General features: G+C 43.6%; 2 protein-coding genes across 2 annotated transcripts in view; one reads left to right on the forward strand and one right to left on the reverse strand.

The window, feature by feature from the left end:
- The window catches only part of agps (alkylglycerone phosphate synthase), a gene marked incomplete at its 5' end in the record, with an annotated part of 28,040 nt that extends 15,069 nt beyond the window's left edge, over window positions 1-12,971 (reverse strand). Inside the window, 10 exons of the mRNA XM_080019479.1 lie at window positions 2,746-2,854; window positions 2,995-3,120; window positions 4,050-4,130; window positions 5,481-5,560; window positions 6,119-6,190; window positions 7,326-7,400; window positions 7,509-7,629; window positions 7,726-7,816; window positions 9,840-9,929; window positions 12,700-12,971. Coding sequence (XP_079875605.1) covers window positions 2,746-2,854; window positions 2,995-3,120; window positions 4,050-4,130; window positions 5,481-5,560; window positions 6,119-6,190; window positions 7,326-7,400; window positions 7,509-7,629; window positions 7,726-7,816; window positions 9,840-9,929; window positions 12,700-12,971 — 1,117 coding nt within the window. The remainder of the gene's footprint in view (window positions 1-2,745; window positions 2,855-2,994; window positions 3,121-4,049; window positions 4,131-5,480; window positions 5,561-6,118; window positions 6,191-7,325; window positions 7,401-7,508; window positions 7,630-7,725; window positions 7,817-9,839; window positions 9,930-12,699) is intronic.
- Window positions 1-19,036, forward strand: part of LOC307244061 (dual 3',5'-cyclic-AMP and -GMP phosphodiesterase 11A-like) — a gene marked incomplete at its 5' end in the record, with an annotated part of 79,797 nt that overhangs the window by 54,481 nt on the left and 6,280 nt on the right. The gene's annotated exons all lie outside the window — the stretch shown is intronic.

The raw sequence follows: 19,036 nt of genomic DNA on the forward strand, positions 1-19,036 counted from the left end.
AGAGAGAGAGAGAGAGAGAGACGAGAGAGAGAGAGAGAGGAGAGAGAGAGAGAGAGAGAGAGATGGAGAGGGAGGAGCTATAGTGATGGAACTCGGGTGGGAAAGAGACTGAGGTAGGAAACAGGAGAGTCGATGAGAGAGCTTTCTCTAAAGGAGTAGAATTATGCCGTCGTTCTAAGATATTTTCACAAAATGGCCGCCCTTTTGAAATCAAACTGAGAGCATCTCTTGGTATCGACACTAGCACGTGCACAACACTAAACGAGCACGCGCACACCCATGCATGCATGCACACACACTCCCGGTTGAAAGGCCTTTGGCATAATCAATAGTAAATCACTTTCTACTGCCATCGTTCCAGGCCGGGCGGAGTTGGGAGAAACACTTTGCATTCAGTCCAACTCCAAGGTCAGAAAGACGAGGTAGGCCCCCGTTGCCGCCTCGTGAATTAGAAGCGCGAGTTGGGCACTAATTTCTAATGGAGGGAAGGCGTTCCGCTTTACATGTGCCGCAGAGTTATAAGGTTGCTGCGGCGTGCCAGGGCAAGGAGGTAGATAATTCTAACGAGACCAAACTGTGTGGTGTGACCTCTCAACTTCGCCGCATGGCCTCTCGGGAGCGCACGCTCAGCTAAAGACGTGCGGTCGTATCCCATTACTTCTTCACACAAAAGGCAGGCTCTCCAGCAACGGTACGCTTGCCTCGAGGCTTTTAAGGGTTGTGTTTGTTTAGAAAATAATAGGTCACGACAACGATTTTGAAGGGAAGTTCTGCACTAGGGACCTATGACTTTATACTATAGCAGCTTTGGTTGTGGAACACTCTTGGTACCTTTGCGCTGTTGGGGACGCTAGAATCAACCGAATTCAAGAGCGAAATAGGTGAGAGTTGTTTGTCCTTACAACCCCACTGTTGGTGGCACATGTACCAGATTTTAGGGAACTCATATATGAAGCCATATACGATAACTATATATAAAAATAACTCAAAGGGTCTAACACAAATGTGGCTCCAACAGGCCTGGCTGAAACACAGCTTCTAAATGGGCCAATAACATAATCGCCTCCATCAGCCACAACATTAAAACCGCCTGCCAAATATCATGTAGCGCCCCTTCGTGCCGCCAAAACAGCTCTGACTGATCGAGGCATGGACTCCACAAGGCCTCTGAAGGTGTCCTTTGGTATCTGGCACCAAGACATTAGCAGCAGATCTTTTAAGTCCTGGAAGATGCGAGGTGTGGCCCCCATGGATCGGGCTTGTTGGTCCATTACATCCCACAGATACTCGATCGGATTGAGATCTGGGGAACTTGGAGGCCAAGTGAACACCTTGAACTCTTTGTCATGTTCCTCAAACTATTCCTGAACATTTTTTGCAGTGTGGCAGGGTGCATTATCCTGCTGAAAGAGGACACTGCCATCAGGGAATACTGTTACCATGAAGGGGTGAACTTGGTCTGCAACAATGTTTAGGTAGGTGGTATATGTCAAAGTAACATCCAAATGAATGCCAGGACCCAAGGTTTCCCAGCAGGACATTGCCCAGAGCATCACACTGCCTACGCCGGCTTGCCTTCTTCCCATAGAGCATCCTGGTGCCATCTCTTCCCCAAGTAAAGGACGCACAAGCACCCGGCCATCCACCTGATGTAGAAGAAATCATGATTCATCAGACCAGGCCACCTTCTTCCATTGCTCCATGGTCCGGTTCTGACACTCATGTGTCCATTGTAGGCGCTTTCGGTGCTGGACAGGGGTCAGCATGGACACTCTGACCGGTCTGCAGCTACACAGCCCCATACGCAGCAAGCTGCGATGCACTGTGTGTTCTCACAACTTTCTATCAAAGCAGCATTCAAATTTTCAGCAATTTGTGCTACAGTAGCTCTTCTGCGGGATCGGACCAGACGGGCTAGACTTCACTCCCCATGCACATCATCGAGCCCATGGGCGCCCATGACCCCATCATCGGTTTAGCGGTTGTCCTTCCTTGGACCACTTTTGGCAGGTACTAACCACTGCATACTGGGAACACCCCACAAGACCTTGGAGGTTATCTGACCCAGTCGTCTAGCCATATCCCACCCCCCTGACAGGTGCCAGATCAACACTGGACTCGTGTTGTTACAGCCTGACATTGAAAACTTAAACCTCTGTAATAACTGCTTATTACTACCATATTTCCGCAAAATTGAGGAACATTTTTCGAACATTTTGGGACAGATGTGCATTTGGTATACACTTAATTCAATTCCAGAGAGTAATGGAGATGATTTCTGCAATGCTCCTGATGTTGCCAGAGAGCAGAACGCTGAGCGAATGTGGAGCTTGCGTCCACAGCTGTTTAACACAGAGAAGCCAAGAGTCTCTGCACCTCCTCATCGTGTGTGTGTGTGTGTGTGTGTGTGTGTGTGTGTGTGTGTGTGTGTGTGTGTGTGTGTGGGCTGGCATATGGTAGCATTCTCTGTGGACCTTCACAAGGACGGGGTGCTGCGGGGGGGGGGGGGGGGGGGGGGGGGGGGGGGGGGTGTGAAGAGGATTCTCGTTGTTTCGTAACCAGGATCCCTCTGGGTCACTTCCCCGCCCCCACACAATGGGGTTAATATGGAACAGGGCAGCAACATGAGAAGTGCCCCCGTGTCACCCGCTTGAGTTAATACATAGGAACTACACAGAAACACAAAACCAGCCACCCATGGCCCGCCCGGCTCATGGTGTACAAGGTGAAGTGAAAAAGTGAGACCTTCTGAGCCCAGGATGAAGTGGTGAATGTCCGGCCCGGCGGACATGCGTGGGACCTGGCAGCTCTTCTCCATCACGCCTCGAGGCGTCACCATCTTCACATGGACCACCTGAACAGCGACACAACGCCAACGCCGTCAAATATTGACACGTTTCAACCAGAATTAGATTACGTAGTGTGCACAAACGTTACCCAGTTATTATCCCGTTTTGAAGCAATATGAGCGGAACGAAACGGAAAGTAACTCACCAGGTCCTCGATGTTCCCATAGATGTTCTTCTTCATGCCCGATGCTCTGGTCGCCACCCACCCGCCCAGGGAGCTGAACTCCATGGAGTCAGGCTCGTGACCAGTGCAGTAGCCATTTTCATTAAGCTGCGGAGGAAAAAGATAATTTAAAATTCATTCAAGAACACAATAATGGTGTCAACCCTTTTTTATTATCATAAAGAAAAATAAGGCGCTGGGAGGAAAAACACCACAGCGTCACTTGTGGATTTGACTGCACTCACTATGTTGTAATGCCCAAAGTTTACAACATCTTTGATTTTTACAACGACCCATAATAAACTAAAGTGGGGAAAAGCGAGAGAATCAAAGGAAGAAAAAAAAAAAAACACATCGCTTGCCTACAGGACGTTGGGGTTGTTACGACTTGAAAAGAAGATTACAACCCCAGTCCAAATGTGGGAGGGTCAGACCATAGCTTTGTCATCTGGAGCCCATACTCTTCCCTTGGAGCAGCTCATAACAGAAAGACCGGATCACCAAGCAGGAAAGAAAAAAAAAAAAAAAATACAGACAAATAACACACACAACCACACACACACACACCGACAAGGCCCTGGAGTGCTCCTGCAGCCCCGAGAGGCAGGGATCGCAAGACGAGCGTAATGTCAGTCTGTGTTTTATTACTTCAATCCCCTGCAAGGCAGTTTTTAATGCAGACCCATCTGCTCCCTCGGAATGGCCCGGTCCAAACGCAGAGGTAGAGTCTGATTGAAATGCAGCGCGTGCATTCCTCGACATCAAACGCCCCGCTTCTTCTACATTTTTCAGAATTAGCTTGATGGTGCCATCTGCTCATATCTGGCACCTCAATCTCTACCCTTTTAATGCTCTGCTCCGCGGTTAAACTCACTAAATACCGTCAGCACCAGATCAGAGCCAAGTCATTCAACAGGGCATCCGATCGCTAAACGGCTTCGAGGAAAACAGCTTACACGTTGGCCTCCAATTTCAAGCTCAAATAAAAAAAATAAAGATCTCTAGAATGCATTAATGGATGGACGCGTAGTACTTACTAATCTCTCCAAATCCTGACCAACAATGCCAGCTTCAACGTGGGCAGTTAAATTCTTCTCATCAATCCACAATATGCGATTCTGCAGATGGGAAGGGGAAAAAAACCCAAAAAAAACAACAGAGACGGTCGGGTCATAAACTTTCATTACAAAAAGGGCTTCGACCAACATAGTTCATGCCATGGAAAATGAAAGGGAAAAACCTCTGAAATGTCTATTAAATGCATCGAAGGGAGAAGCACATTGAGTTTTTTTAAGTTGAGAAAATGTGCGTGGCTTTTGCAAGAAAATAAGACCTCGGATTTATGCTTTTTTTTTTTTTTTTTCGTTCAGGGTTTCACGTGAAGGAAGAAAGGCACCAGGGAAACGTAGCTCTCGGTACTTTTTTCATCATTTAGGGAGGAACAGAGGAGCGCCGCCTTCTAGCCTGACGTGCACGTTTCAAAGGGTACAGAAGTTACTGTAGGTCCCTTAAGGTTAACCTTTATTTAACATTCAATCCCGCTAATGCCGCTCTTACAGGCCTCCCTTTCTCCACAGCGTGGGCCCTTGCGTCACACCTGGAATCAATTATTTTCCAGGGGTAATAAAGATTGTGTTCCTGCCATGCTGCTCCTTTCATGTGCTTCCCCTGAAACTGCCCGACCTCTGACCCTTGACACTGCACGCTGGCTGCTGGTGTCCATGTCAGCGACTCCCTGAAAGGTTGTCGGGCGGCGTCCAGATGGCTCATATATACATCACATCAAAGGGCTTTACTGTACTGATAACAACACACAGCATTTTCACTGTGGGCTAAACTGTGTTTGGATTTCTGGAGCTGAGGCCGCGATTTAATTCTATAAAGGTTACCGGCCGCATTGATCCAATGTCAGTTGAAATATAGAAATAAAAAAAACAAAACGACTTGTGGTTAAATTGGAATTTCAATATTTTATGAACAATACATTTATGAAATAGGACTCGATTTTTTTTCCCTATCAGGATAGAAAGATGATTCCAAACATTTTATTAGTATCGCTAGATTTTTTTTATACCGAGATGCAGGAAATGCTTGTGTTAAAAATTGAGGTTAAAGGAAAAAAAAAAATTCTGAATTTCATCCCAGGGATTAAAAAAAAAAAAAAAAGTGTTGGAAGTTGTGGAAAAGCCCAAAATATCAGAGCAGTCATGTAGGACTTTCTTTCTAAACCAAACGTTGTGCTTATTCAAGATCAGAAGTTTCTCTACGGATGTTAGCACACGATTCAAAACATGATTTTGTGTTGACGTTCATCTACCTCCCTTCAACCACAAAAGAGGAAACCAATTAGCGAAAAAAAAAAAAGATGTTCTACAGTTTGGTTGGAGTGACTCATATGTGAAACAATTGTACATTGAGGATTACAGTTTAAGACCAACATGGTCCCTGTGTATGGAGCAAGGTTTTACCATCTGTGAAGTATCCAGAGAGATGATGGAGCGCGTCTCCTCTGGGGGGCACTCTAGAGCACTGGAGACGCTGGTTCCTCCTGGAGCGCACACACACACACACACACACACACACACACACACACACACACACACACACACACACACACACACACACACACACACACACACACACACACACACACACACACACACACACACACACACACACACACACGCCCAGTTGAAGGCAGAAAGGAAAATGTAGCGATAAAGTAAATGGTCTGAGCCAAAGTCTTCCTCCACTCCAGCTGACTGAATGCTTGTGACATGCCACCCTGAGGGTTTATTTGCAATAATTCTCTGCATTGTGTCACTTTTATGAACTTGTTTGCCTGGTATCCCCAGGACACAATCTTTTGAGCACACACCCAAAAGGTGTCCCTGTTGTGCCTTCCGGACACTGCACTGTGCAAAGAAAGGCTCAGGAAGCCTGAATGGAATCATTCAAGGAGCTGGTGCGACATATTATTTCTATATAAAATAACACATAACGGAAATAGTGAGATGAAATAAGAGTCAAAGACAGTATAAGCACATACAGTATATAAGAATAACCACATTTTCCAATAATGATTCTCTGAAAGACAACTACTCACCTCCATAAGGTATTAAACAGACATCGTGCTTGCATGCCAGTTCCACTATTTTCACTACATCGTTATGGGAGTCTGAGAAGGAACAGGGTACAATAGTAATAGTTGGACACAGTCAAGTAAATTTCCTCAATTCCTACACTCAATGATATGTTTAACAATCAAGCCAAGTGTACAGAAGGAATCAAAAAGCTCACTATGGTTTAATAAAAAGACAATGAATAAATTCCCAAGTCCCCAGCCCCACAGTACAGGGGGGACATGCAGAGGGGTGGTGGTGGTGGTGGTGGTGGTGGAGGGGCTTCCCGGCTGAGATGGCTCTGATTTGCCCGGGGCGTTCCTGAGACGGAGCCGGGAAGCATTGAGCTACAGTCTCTGAGGCAGGATGCAGTGGATCAATGTGACGCCGCCCCGGCCAATCACAGTTCCCACATTCATTCACATCAGAGAGAGAGAGAGAGAGAGAAAGAGAGAGAGAGAGAGAGAGAGAGAGAGAGAGAGAGAGAGAAAGAGAGAGACAGAGACAGAGACAGAGAGAGAGAGCGCGCAGAGCGGCGATATCCACCTACGTTGATCTGCCTGACTACCCCCAAGTGCTTTGTGATCCGGGGAAAAGAAGAAAGAACTCGCCTCCTTTCAAACACATTCAGCCGTCCCAATTAAATGGAGGGCTCTGGCCTGGCTCTGGATTACAGTTCACGAAAATAATCCTCCGCTTGAATAATAAAAAATAAATAAATACTATCCGGCCCATTATCAGTTTTGTATTCAGAAACAACTGTTGCTAATTACTGTTAGACATGGATTATGCAGTTTGAAAGAAAATATTTGGGAGTTCTTAGTTCTAAAGATGGTTAGAGTTGCTTCGAGAGTCGGCCATTTTGGAGGCTGCTAATCAAGTTTCCACGATCAGTTTGCGCTCATTTGCATGATAAAATAGTGCCAACCATAACGGCAGCAAACCAATCTCATGCTCATAATTCATGGGTGTACTCTGCTGGGCTAGAGCGCGGCATATCGGGTGTCAACCATCCTCCCCCTGACGCTTCTTATTAATCCTCCGCTCATACATATTAATATCCCTTCGCCTCTGCAGAGATTAACCCTTTAAATCACCTAAGCCGGGGGGGGGGGGGAAATCTGCTACGCAGCGTGGGAGGAGGAAAACGAACCAATAAAAACAGTTAAAGGCACAGTTTTCTGAACTCACTTGGCCACACCACCAGGTCTGGAACACGTCCGACTTTGCCTTCTCGCAGGGCAAAAATCTCATGCAAGCAGTGCCCTGGAAGGAAATGCAGAATTCAAAGACGGAAAATGACATCATTAAAAAAAATTTTTTTTTTTTTTTTTTAAAAAGCGTGTTCGTTTTCCAGCCGCACCAGGGACTCACCGTGGGCGCGGAACACGCGGTCCCCCGCATCACTGGAAAATGGGATGCCTGCAGACTTGAGATCCTCCACGAAGGCCTCATTAAGGGTGGGAGGCTTCACTGCGTTGGGATTCAGAAGCGGCTGAAAATAGGGAAGGCATTGGGGCAGAGCTGAGAGACTGGCATGGTGATTCCTCATTCAAAGAAGACACGACGGCCATGTTTGAACGACACTCACTGTGGCGGGAGTCTTATGCTGTATGCTGGCTCCAAAAGTGCCTTCAAACCAGTCTTTCAAACTCGGCAGGATCATACCACTTAGCCTATATCTGGAACATATAAGACAAAATATCATTATTTATATACCCCCCAAAATTTTTATTTTATTCTATATATATATATATATATATATATATATATATATATATATATATACACACACACATACATATATATTTTATTCTATAGTATTCGACTTCCTGCATTACGTTTTAGGAATCAGTTAGTTAGTCAAGTAGAAATTCTTAGGTAGCTACTGTGTACAGTCTAGAACATAGTGTGTAATCACCGGGTGCAATGCATGGACATTTCACTGCATATATGTATGAAAGTATGTATATGTATGTGACGAATAAACCTCTTGAATCTTGAAAAAAATAAAAATAAAATACAGGGAAGCGATTCTACAAAATAGGGCTTTTGTGCATATTTTGCACTTTTGGGCAAAGCCAAACCTAATAAATCCTCAATATGAAAATGTTTAAGCGCTCTAGTGGGCATGTTCTTGTTGTATAATAAGAAGGGAGTCCAAGGAGGTTATTAGGCGAGCAGTGCTTCTTTGACAGTGCTGTCCATGCGTTGGCCCCAGCCAGCCTGGTATAATTGAGCTGCTGGCACCGCCTGGGCCAGCCCATCAGGGGCCTGTGGTTTGCCTTTGTCCAAAAGACCATGAAACACATTCTTAAATGAAAAAGCCTCCATCACGTCAAGCCCAGAGGCGGAGGCAGCGGGAGGAGATGTTCTTTGCCGTCCATTCAGCCCCCCTGCCTGGCTACTGTACACCGCCATGGTGGCTGTTTTCAGCTGAGAAGACAGAGACACGTTCGCTGATGCAGTTCAATGCAACTTCTTTAAAAAAAAAAATTAAAATTAAAAAAAAAGGAAATGTTTTGCTGTGCAACATCCTGTTCAGTTTAACCCATTCCTCACACACACACACACACACACACACACAAGCAGATCCCCTCGTTTACAGTCTGACAGCCAAGGCTGTCTGTTTGAAAGCCATACATCGTGATCACAAAAACAAGGTCCATCTCAGCCTCTGCTTTTGTCATCTGAGACAAAGATAACAGTGTCGAACAGTGGACGCAAAATAAAAGAGCTATCCATTCTGCTGCCAGTGAAAACCAAAGCCACATTCAGTCACTGAAGATCAGAGACAATAGGCTTGGGCCCACAGAATATTAGACTCAAAGTTTCCTCTTTCGTCAGTTGCTGAAGTATAGATTACGACATGTGCTTAAATACAGGCCAGGAAAACGCATTAATAATTATTAGGCCATAAACTCCACGTGTGTGCGGTGTCACAGTATGAATGGGGGTTGTTGGTTAGACTAGGATAAACTGGGTGTGGGATGGACAGCAGCAAGCCAGGCTCACGCCAGTGAAAATCAAAGCCGGCGTGATCTTCTCAGATGACAGTAATCAATACCAGCCACTAGATGGCAGTAGCACCCCAGTCGAGTGAGCGTAGGAGCGGCATATGGCGTGGATGTCAGGGCTGAGAGTGTGTGCAGTGTGGGCTGCAGAAAAAATCCAGCCTCTGTGTGTTGACAATGGAGTTGGGCAAGACAGCCAAAAACGTACATTCCTATACTGCTTTCAGACATTTCACTATATAAATGGCAGCTCTTTAATTCAATTTGCTGAGTGGACAGTATACTCCATCCGTCTTCAAACGTGGTAATATATATCAGAGGTCATTGTAAGCGAGCCGTGCAAATAGCATTGAAAACATGGCAGTAGTGCAAAAAGAGTCATTAAAGTACCATCAAAAGTTCCTATCCATAAACAAATTGCGGCGTGAAGCTAATTAATCATCTCGCATCACAACGGAATGACATAATTTTGAAATCGGCCTGGTACAGATAACAATAATTAAGTAACTCAATTTCAGTTTACTCAACACTGATCAGCTTATCAACATATTATCCAACCTGCAACCTGTATAGTGACAGCGATCTGTCTTTCCATCCTTAACATATGAAAGATATAATTTGTTTCTGACTCTCAATTACATTGCGTTTTCGTAAATTAAAAGCTCTATATAAATGGGGCGTCATACTGTACCTTTTGCCAGTAAACTCTGCTTGCCCTTTCTTGTTGAAGAGGAACCGGGAATCGCTGTATCCCCAGCCATTCCACTTCATAACCTCCTGCCTAGAGAAAAAAACAACAACAGTCATTTATATAAGAAGCACAAAGACCCATTTTAAAAAGTACCCCGATTAGACCGTATGATACATTTTTTGACGAGTTTCACCCTTAAAATCCAAACCACTTGTTCAAGTTGGGGAGGGGTTGCCAAATATGCACTGCAATGTCTCGCGCCGACAGAGTATCCCTTTTAAAATCATTTCATCCACCTTCCACTGGCTCACGGCAGAGGTTCTACCTGCTATTTGCAGAGGGATTGAAGGCAGGTAGGTCCAGAGTAATGTCCCCAAAGTGCTACCTGCTGCACAGAGCTACGGATACAGTCAGGCAACCACAGTGCGTTGGCATGGCAATGCCGGGAGCAAGAACAACACGTTCAAAAGGTCGTAACAAACAACAGAGGATGCTCCTTTAATCCAGGAGAGCCATAATGGGCTGCAGCTAGGGTCTTCAAAGCAGTGCCTCAAAAACAGCTGATGTGGCAAAAACAAAAATTGAAAAAAACACACCTTTTGCAGCTTCACAACCAATAGAGAAGCGATACAGATATTGACGGCAAACAAGGGCAAGCATTTCTGAGTTTAGCAATCAACAATTAGTAAGAAGACAAGGGGGGGGGGGGGGGGGATTTATTTTTATGTAAATTGTTTTAAAGTCTTTGAAAGTACAGCTGATCACCACATACTTGACAAAGAAATGCAAATAGGAATTTTCTCATCATCCAAAGCCTTCAGGCACTTCAGAGCTCAGCCGGCCCGGCCAGTGGTTTGGGCTCATATCCTCAGGCCATGGCTAACTTTACTCACAAAGCTTGTTTAAACCATTTAACATACTGCATTGTACAGAGTTTTAAGATGGCCCAAATTTATTTTTATTTTTTTTGGGGGGGGGGGACTTGGAGACTTGGTGAACAGGGACTTGGAGAACAGGTGGTTTTTCTATATCGGATAATAAAAATAAAAATAAATCACAACTTATAGCTTAATATGACAAAAACCGAATAGTGCCAGGAAGGACCACAACATATGAGTTCTATGCTCTAACGGATAAGACTTTGGGTCGTTTGAAGGGGGAGTCGCACTTCTTCTTAAAGAGAGGCCAAATCTATGAACGACCCTCTCCATATCGCATGGTATTATAGGTGTAATTTCGCTGATCATAAAAGCGCCACTGGTCGATATCTCTGACGGATTTATACAGGGGATCGATGCTTGCCTTGGAACGGACAGGAGTTAAGTCTAGGTCTCCCACTCGAACGGCAGATCAGGCGTTGAAACAATTCCACGCAAACAGTCGGGGAGAAAACGGTGATCAGCGTCCATCTACAACAATCTATACTAAATAATCAACATGTGTCGTTCTCACTATTACGGGAATGAAACATTTTGAGTACATGGGACTACGACGCCAGGAAAAAAGTATCTGTACGACCAAACCAAATGGGGCGTGTCAAAAGGTTAGAAATAAAATAATGTTCTTGTTTCCTATCGAATCGACAGCAACTGGTTGTGCCGAGAATTCTCTAAATCCCAGAATCAAGAGCCTACTCGTTCCCCCCAAAATTGACGAACAATAACTTGCGTTGACAATGCTTATAATCATATATTATACAAAAAAAAATACGTTTTGTGTATTAGCACGCAAACTGTCGTGATAAAGACGCCAGGCGACCTGGTCCTTCCTCAGTTGTTATGTCTACATATGCGACTTATCTCTCTGGGTAGGATCTAAATAATTCAAATACAAGCGTCCTACTGGTCAGCGTCAGCCCGACGCAAATTCTGGTTGGAACAAACTGGGCTGCGAGACAAAACATTTACTGCGGGAATCACAATGTCACGTTGACAGGAACAGGACGTGATCAGCGAGACGTCCGAAACACAAGTGTTATCTGAACTCCAAAGCAAGAGCTTAGTGTTCTCGCTGAACAACCAGAGTCTTATATGAGGCCGACACTAGATGTCAGTGCAACTTGGTGATTATGGGGCTTTCCCCCCCCCCCCTCAAAGTGAATGGAACTGCTCATAGGTTGGAAGTCAGGCCACGCTCATCTTAACCAATCACATCAGGATAGCAGATGGGGGAAAAGTTTGACATGTGAAATATTACTTACATTTTTTTTTTTAATTGCATTAGTTGAGCGGTAAACAAAATATATAACTTTGTATTCGCATTTGAAAGCCTTTGTGGATTTCAAAATGTTTTTTTTTTTTGTTTTTTTTTTGCATTTACCACACCCAATCCGTTTAGCGGCACATTGGTCAATATGGATGGAATGCTGATGAAATGCACGTTCCAAAACAGGAAAAACAGCATTATGGATAGAAGCGAAAATGCAAAACATTAGATGGTCAAATCAATAACACTAACTTTAAGGATTTCTCCGTGGACAACCCTACTAAAGCCGCGACTGAATATACACCTAGAATACAACACGCCGCACAGCAAGAAAAACAACAACAACAACGACAAAAAAAAAAAAAAGAAAAATCGCAATTGTGTTTATAGATTCATACAAAAATCAAAAAGTGGACGCCACTGAATTGCGGGTCGAAGTGTTTGGGACGCGCCCACCCTGAATGAATAACCACAAGCTGGCTAACGAGTTGGCGGCTCAACGAGCTGCTTATCAGCAAAACTACCCAACTTAAGGAAAGATATACGAGAACTGGATACGTGCGGTTGCCAGTTATGAGCCCGCCAGGTTGCCAGTCCCATTATAATGGTCTATTATTATCCCCTGGTCCCCATTGCCTCCCTGCGCTCCCTTTACCTTCGCCTCGGCACCGTCCTCGTCCCGGCAGCGTCCGCTTTGTCGCCCGGAGCGCTGCATTCCACGGCTCCGACGCCCGGACCTCCGCCGTCCGCCGGTTTCCGCAGATGTCCGGCAATCACCCGCAGTCTTTGCTGTGCGGTCGGTCGCCTGCCGGAGCTGTCGCCGCTGCCGCTGCCGCCGCCGGACGCCATGCTGCTTCCGTGTTTGTGCGGAGAGGGAGCGGCGGCTACAGCAGGATGTGACGCCTGCAACACGCCGTGGCCCGGCATGCTTTGCGGCACGGAGTGACACTTGGCAGTTTAGTTTGGTGAACTGTAACGTTGGCTTGGTAAATACAAGGTATTGACAAATACAAAAACAAACAAACACACAGACACACACACACACACACACACATACATATTATACATATACATATGGTATATGTGTGTGTGTGTGTGTGTATATATATATATATATATATATATATATATATATATATATATATATATATATATATATATTAGATGGTATATATATATATACAGTACACACACACACACACACACATATACCATATGTATATGTATAATATGTATGTGTGTGTGTGTGTGTGTGTATATATATATATATATATATATATATATATATATATATATATATATATATATATATATATATATATATATTAGATGGTATATATATATATACAGTACACACACACACACACACACATATATATGAATCAATTTTATATATATATATATATATATATATATATACACATTATATATACATTATACGTATATACATTACATAGGTAGTTGCTTAATTAAATGAAAATTGGAAATGGAAAATAGACCAAGGTGGAGGTTTATAGCGGGTCAGGCATATCAAAGAACGGAAAAAAAACACATATATATATATATCAAAAATGATAAGACACACAAACCTTAACATGACTTCACCTTGATATTTTCCTATAATTTAATTTGCAATTATCTGTAACAGGAATTATGCAATTGTGAAAAAAAAAAAAAAAGGGACGGCTTTTTTGTTTATAGATGATCCACCGACTTAAATGAAGCCCCATAGACTACAATTGTGACACGTATGTCGTCTTGAAGTCGTGATTCATATTTTCATGAGTTCTGTATGTTACCGTCAAGTCCATTATGATTTTGAATAAAACCCTTTTATAATGTATAATTGCATTGTAATTGTAATATATTGTATTTTTTTGAAATAGTTATAAAACATCTAGAAGCCTGAGACCGTTTTGCTTTAGTATTGACTTTTCTGCCTCACCGCCACTGAGTCACATGACAAGTAGGCCTGTTTCCATATGGTACATTCATTTTCTTAAAAGTTATGATGAACAAGGACTTGTATAAATTGCAAGCAGCAGCTGTCTCACAATACAACATCATCACAGTTATATTGTAAAATATAGAGTCTGCAAGAACCACTTCATGAAAAGTCAAACTTTATTTTTGAAAACAATGACACTTAAACAGGAATGTTATTATACTGTATGCGCATACCAACTTTCCGCATGTTTGATGATTTGATCCACTAAGGCAAAGTTTTAACTCCCAAAACAAAGTTCTGTAATGCACTGACTACCACAAATTAGAGTCTGAGTGTATCACAGAACTTTATTTGGAAAGCCACAATGCCACCTCACAGGCTTGCCTTTGGTGCAGACCTTTATCCAAACCATGAGTTCTCCTTCAACCTGCGATAATGCATGGGCACAACAGAATACAGCACAGTTCAACATACACTTGATATACATTTTCATTATATTTTATTTCACAGAAAACATTCAAAGCTCAAAGGTATTCGTTTCCAGACCTCGCAGGAGAAGGCTGTAACTGTAACAAAACCTCCACGTTTCAGTCAAGGCTACAGTAGTAATAGCAAATGGTTTAGGCATTACTCCTTCATAGAAGGAGCAGCATAGAATCCGTGCATGAGACGTGGAACCCAGTCCTTCTTCCCAAATCATTACCAATAAAATAGGCATGTACAGTTGTTGACTGAAAACCTTAAAATGTGTTTACTCACCACTTCAACCTTGACCATCATCAAGGTTGTAGTTAACATTTAGGCCAGTCTCTCTACGCCAGCCAACACCACCAAACCCTACAATTAGAATAACTTTGTTAGATTGATTTCCCCCTTCCCGTGCACACGACATGCCTTTGTACATATGGACAACCGTCAGATTCTACCTGTTGCTCTGACAACTTTACAAATGACACAGAAAAAAAAAACGCTCAACAGTTCAAAACACTAAACAAACCAAACCAATCCTTCCAAGGTGAATGCAGCTGGGGGAAAAAAAGATAAGCATAGGGGCAAACTGAGTTGTCGTATAGTGATAGGTTTTAAGTTAGTCAGGACATTTGCTACTCCAACAGCAGGTAATAAGAATCTACTTTAAACTTGCAAAGCAAAAAACACAAATTAAGGCTGTAGTCTCCATTGTAGAATATGCCCCACATCCCAAAAAAACATGTTAATGATAAATAAAGGGATTTTTTTCCAAGACATATACCGTACCTGCAGGTAGACGCAAGGGGCCAGCTGCAAACCAACACGAGGGCAAACATAGTCTGGATCATAAAATTTGAAAAGGACGATTTTAAAAAGCACCAGACGCATCACCGCGGGTCCGACCGGGATGGAACCGCGGCTGCCAGCGCGTCTGGCGTCCGCGCACCGACTTTTGGTGGAAGGGGGGGGGGGGGTGGGTGTGGGTTGGTGGGGGCGGCGAAGCGGCGACCGCGTAGGTGTCTTCTCCGCAGCTTTTTCACCTTCCCTCCTCCAGCCCCGCGCAGTCCACTGTCTGCTCTGCAGCTGGAAGAATGTCGACGTGGAGCTGCCAAACGTGAACGCGTGTTCAGGAGCGCGCTTAAAGGGGAAAAAAAAAAAAAAAAAAAAAAAAAAAAAGAAGAAAAAAAAAAAAACGAAAAGGAAAGAATATCCCCCTTTCTGGTGTCACTTCGCACAGCAGCACCGTGGGCAGCGCCGGAGTGCGAGGATCCTCGCAGTTAGGTGTCAGGACGAACGCGAGCCAGTCTTTACCTCATTGCCTTGACGACTTTTAAGATAAAAAATACAAATAAAAAAATTACCTGTTTTTTTTTTTGTTGTTTTTTTTTTTTAATCGCCATCGTTCTTTCTTTCTTTTTTTTTTTTTTACTCGCACCGCGGTGTGGGGGGCGCTCACGACGCGGTGGATGGGGGGGGGGGGGGTTAATCTGTGCGTGCGGGCCGAACAACTTTTAACTTGTGTTCGAGAACCAGTGATTTGTTAAGCTTTTCCCCGTGAAGGATCCTCCGTTTGATAGCCGCTTGCCACGATTCTGTCCCTGGTGGACCCCGATCCGAGAAGGTTTATTATTATTATTTTTTTTATTATGATTCAACCCATACTGCCCAGACGCTAGAGGGAGGGAGGTGGCAGTGGCCACGATGACCAAAACAGCCATTACTTTACATTATCCAATGGTGACACGCCTTGTGAATGAAATAATGGTGACGTTTAACCATCCATCATTTCGCCGGGGACCCCATGGAACCTCCTAAACCTAAAGGACCCCTGGGGGTCCCCGGACCCCACGTTGAGAACCAATGTGCTAGTAGACCTGGTAGCTATATGAATTTCACTAAGCAATAATTATATAGTCTCTTTAAAAAAAAAAAAAACCATTTCGGACAGGCCTAGTTATTTACTTTATCCTTGTCCACGCCTCTTGGATAAGATAAGATAAGATAAGATAAGATAAGATAAGATAAGATAAGATAAGATAAGATAAGATAGTAATCCTACTACTACTACTACTACTACTACTACTACTACTACTACTACTACTATTACTACTACTACTAGTTATCATAATATTAATAATAATTATAATAAAAGCAATACTAACAATACTAACAATACTAACAATACTAACAATTCTAACAATAATAATAATAATAATAATAATAATAATAATAATAAAACAACAGCAACATTAATTTATCATGTCATGCAAATCTATGACTGAAAAAATAATAAAATAAAATGCAAGCTGGGTTGTGCTGTCAAAGGTTTCATTCATTTTATCCAGGGCCCAGAAATTGCTCATCGGATTTTTTGTGTGTGTTCGTTGCGAAATGCTACTGCATACTTTAAATTCCATCAAGCGTCAACGCTTTTGAAGGAAAATCTCTTTACTCATCTGTGTTGGGTAATAAATATATATATATATATATATATACTGTATATATATAATTTGTTTTCCATGGATCGCTCACAGACTCCCCCTAGTGGACGGCAAGTGTATTGTAGCTCCGGCGGCCTCATCCGACAGAGGGGGCGTATCCCACCGCTGCCCTTTAACGACCCCCGATTGGCTGCCGCGGCTTGGGGGCGGGGTCACCGGGCTGCTTGGGGTTTTCCGTCGTTTCCATCACACGTTAGACGCACCGCTTCCTCGTTTACCGCTCCGTCGGACTTGTACCCGGACTATTTCGCATTGAGGAGTACTAACATATATTTTGAAACCATCGGGCGTTTTTCCTTCTTGGGGAGACGGTTTGTCTATAATGATGCAAGTCGAGGCTCCTGAAATACACCCCTGTCAACAGGTAAATACGCAGGCTGGGTCTCCTATTGAGAATTAACGACTGCGATAAATAAGCGAGGACAATTGAACAAGACGTTATAGACGAGCGTCTGAGCGGGGTAAACCTCTGATCGCTCACGGCGACATTATCGTTACTGCCATTCGATGATCGATAAGAGTGGCAGCCCAGGCCTAACCTTATAACGCAGTTATAACACAGTGTCTCGTGTACAACGCGTGTTGTCACCGAAACGCTTCCTATTCCCTTTGCGTAACGATACGATCATTTCAACAGTCAATAATAATCAATATCAATAATAATTTCAATAATTCATGAGGCAGTGCCATGGTTCACTCGCGTGGGGAGGGGTTAATCGTGAATTTCTCTCACAATCTCTTATGGCCTCTCAAGATAAACACACACACACGCACACACACACACACGCACGTCTTGGTGGTTGGATGTTGTGTGTTTTTAATACAAAAAAAAATAATACACTAAGACATCTCTTTTCGTGTAGGCTATAGCCTATTTGTAAAAAAGAAATGATTTTAAAAGGTTGCTAAGTTGGAGAATGCTGAAACAATGTGTGTTATAATGGGGCCTGTTGTTCACTCAGATTCATGTTGGCCCTTGTGGTTGTTCTGGAGCACTTACAGCTGGGTTTCATCATCCATGGTCAAGGGTGAATGGCCACCGGATTCCGGTGAAAGGGGGAATAAAAAACCAGGCCTGCTCTCAAGTTAACCCATTTTGAGGCCCCTTTGTGTTACCCAGAGAACGTGATTCTCTGTCTTTTCTTTTTTCATATCAAGGACCCCCTGATTTCGTAGGAGTCGGGCCACAGACAGACCCCAAGTTGACTTTGTCTCTGGGAGCCCGATCTGAGAAGATTTTTATTGCTAGGTATGATTTAGTCCATACCCTGTCTGTGCTGTAGTTGTGGAGACAACAGTCAAACCATGAAACAGTCTTCATTGTACATTCTCTAATGGTGCTCACGTCTCTCAAATGAAATAATAGCGACATTTTACAATAACCATTCAGCCGGGGACCCCCTGGAACCTTCTCGAAGGACCCCTGGGGGTCCCAGACCCCACGTTGAGAACCACAGACCTAAAGCATCAGGTAACCCATGTAGCATATACACCATGTTGTACAGCGATCACACTATAGGAGCCTAATAGTAGGGCTGCATTTGCAGTGTTTCATGTGCATTGTTTATTTAAAAAGGTCTTTATATTTGAAGCCGGAGAACTAGTTTTGATGGACCATGTGGATGCAGCCCTATTGTTTGTGGCAATAGACCTGCCAGGAAGTTTGAATGTTTTTATTAGCCTGTTTCCTTATTCCCAGGCCAGCATTGGACATGTGACACCTGCAACAGCAGAGAGCATCCAATGTCAAGGGCAATATTTTGTTTTCATCAGTTGGACTATCATTTAAAATGCAAAACTACGTCTGGATTAAAAATATCTTGATACAAAGGTGTGTGTGTGTGTGTGTGTGTGTGTGTGTGTGTGTGTGTGTGTGTGTGTGTGTGTGTGTGTGTGTGTGTGTGTGTATGTGTGTGTATGAGCATCAGTTTTTTCTTTAATGTTTTGAACTGACAAACCTTTGGTGGGGCATGGTTTTTTGTTTTTGTTAACATCCTTGGGGTGACTCCTCTGGGTTTGTTAGGTGCGACCGACGCCGCACAATGTGGTTATTGAGTGCAGAAAAACACGTC

This window comes from Zeus faber (assembly GCF_960531495.2).
Source record: "Zeus faber genome assembly, chromosome: 18".
Classification (NCBI taxonomy): domain Eukaryota; kingdom Metazoa; phylum Chordata; class Actinopteri; order Zeiformes; family Zeidae; genus Zeus; species Zeus faber.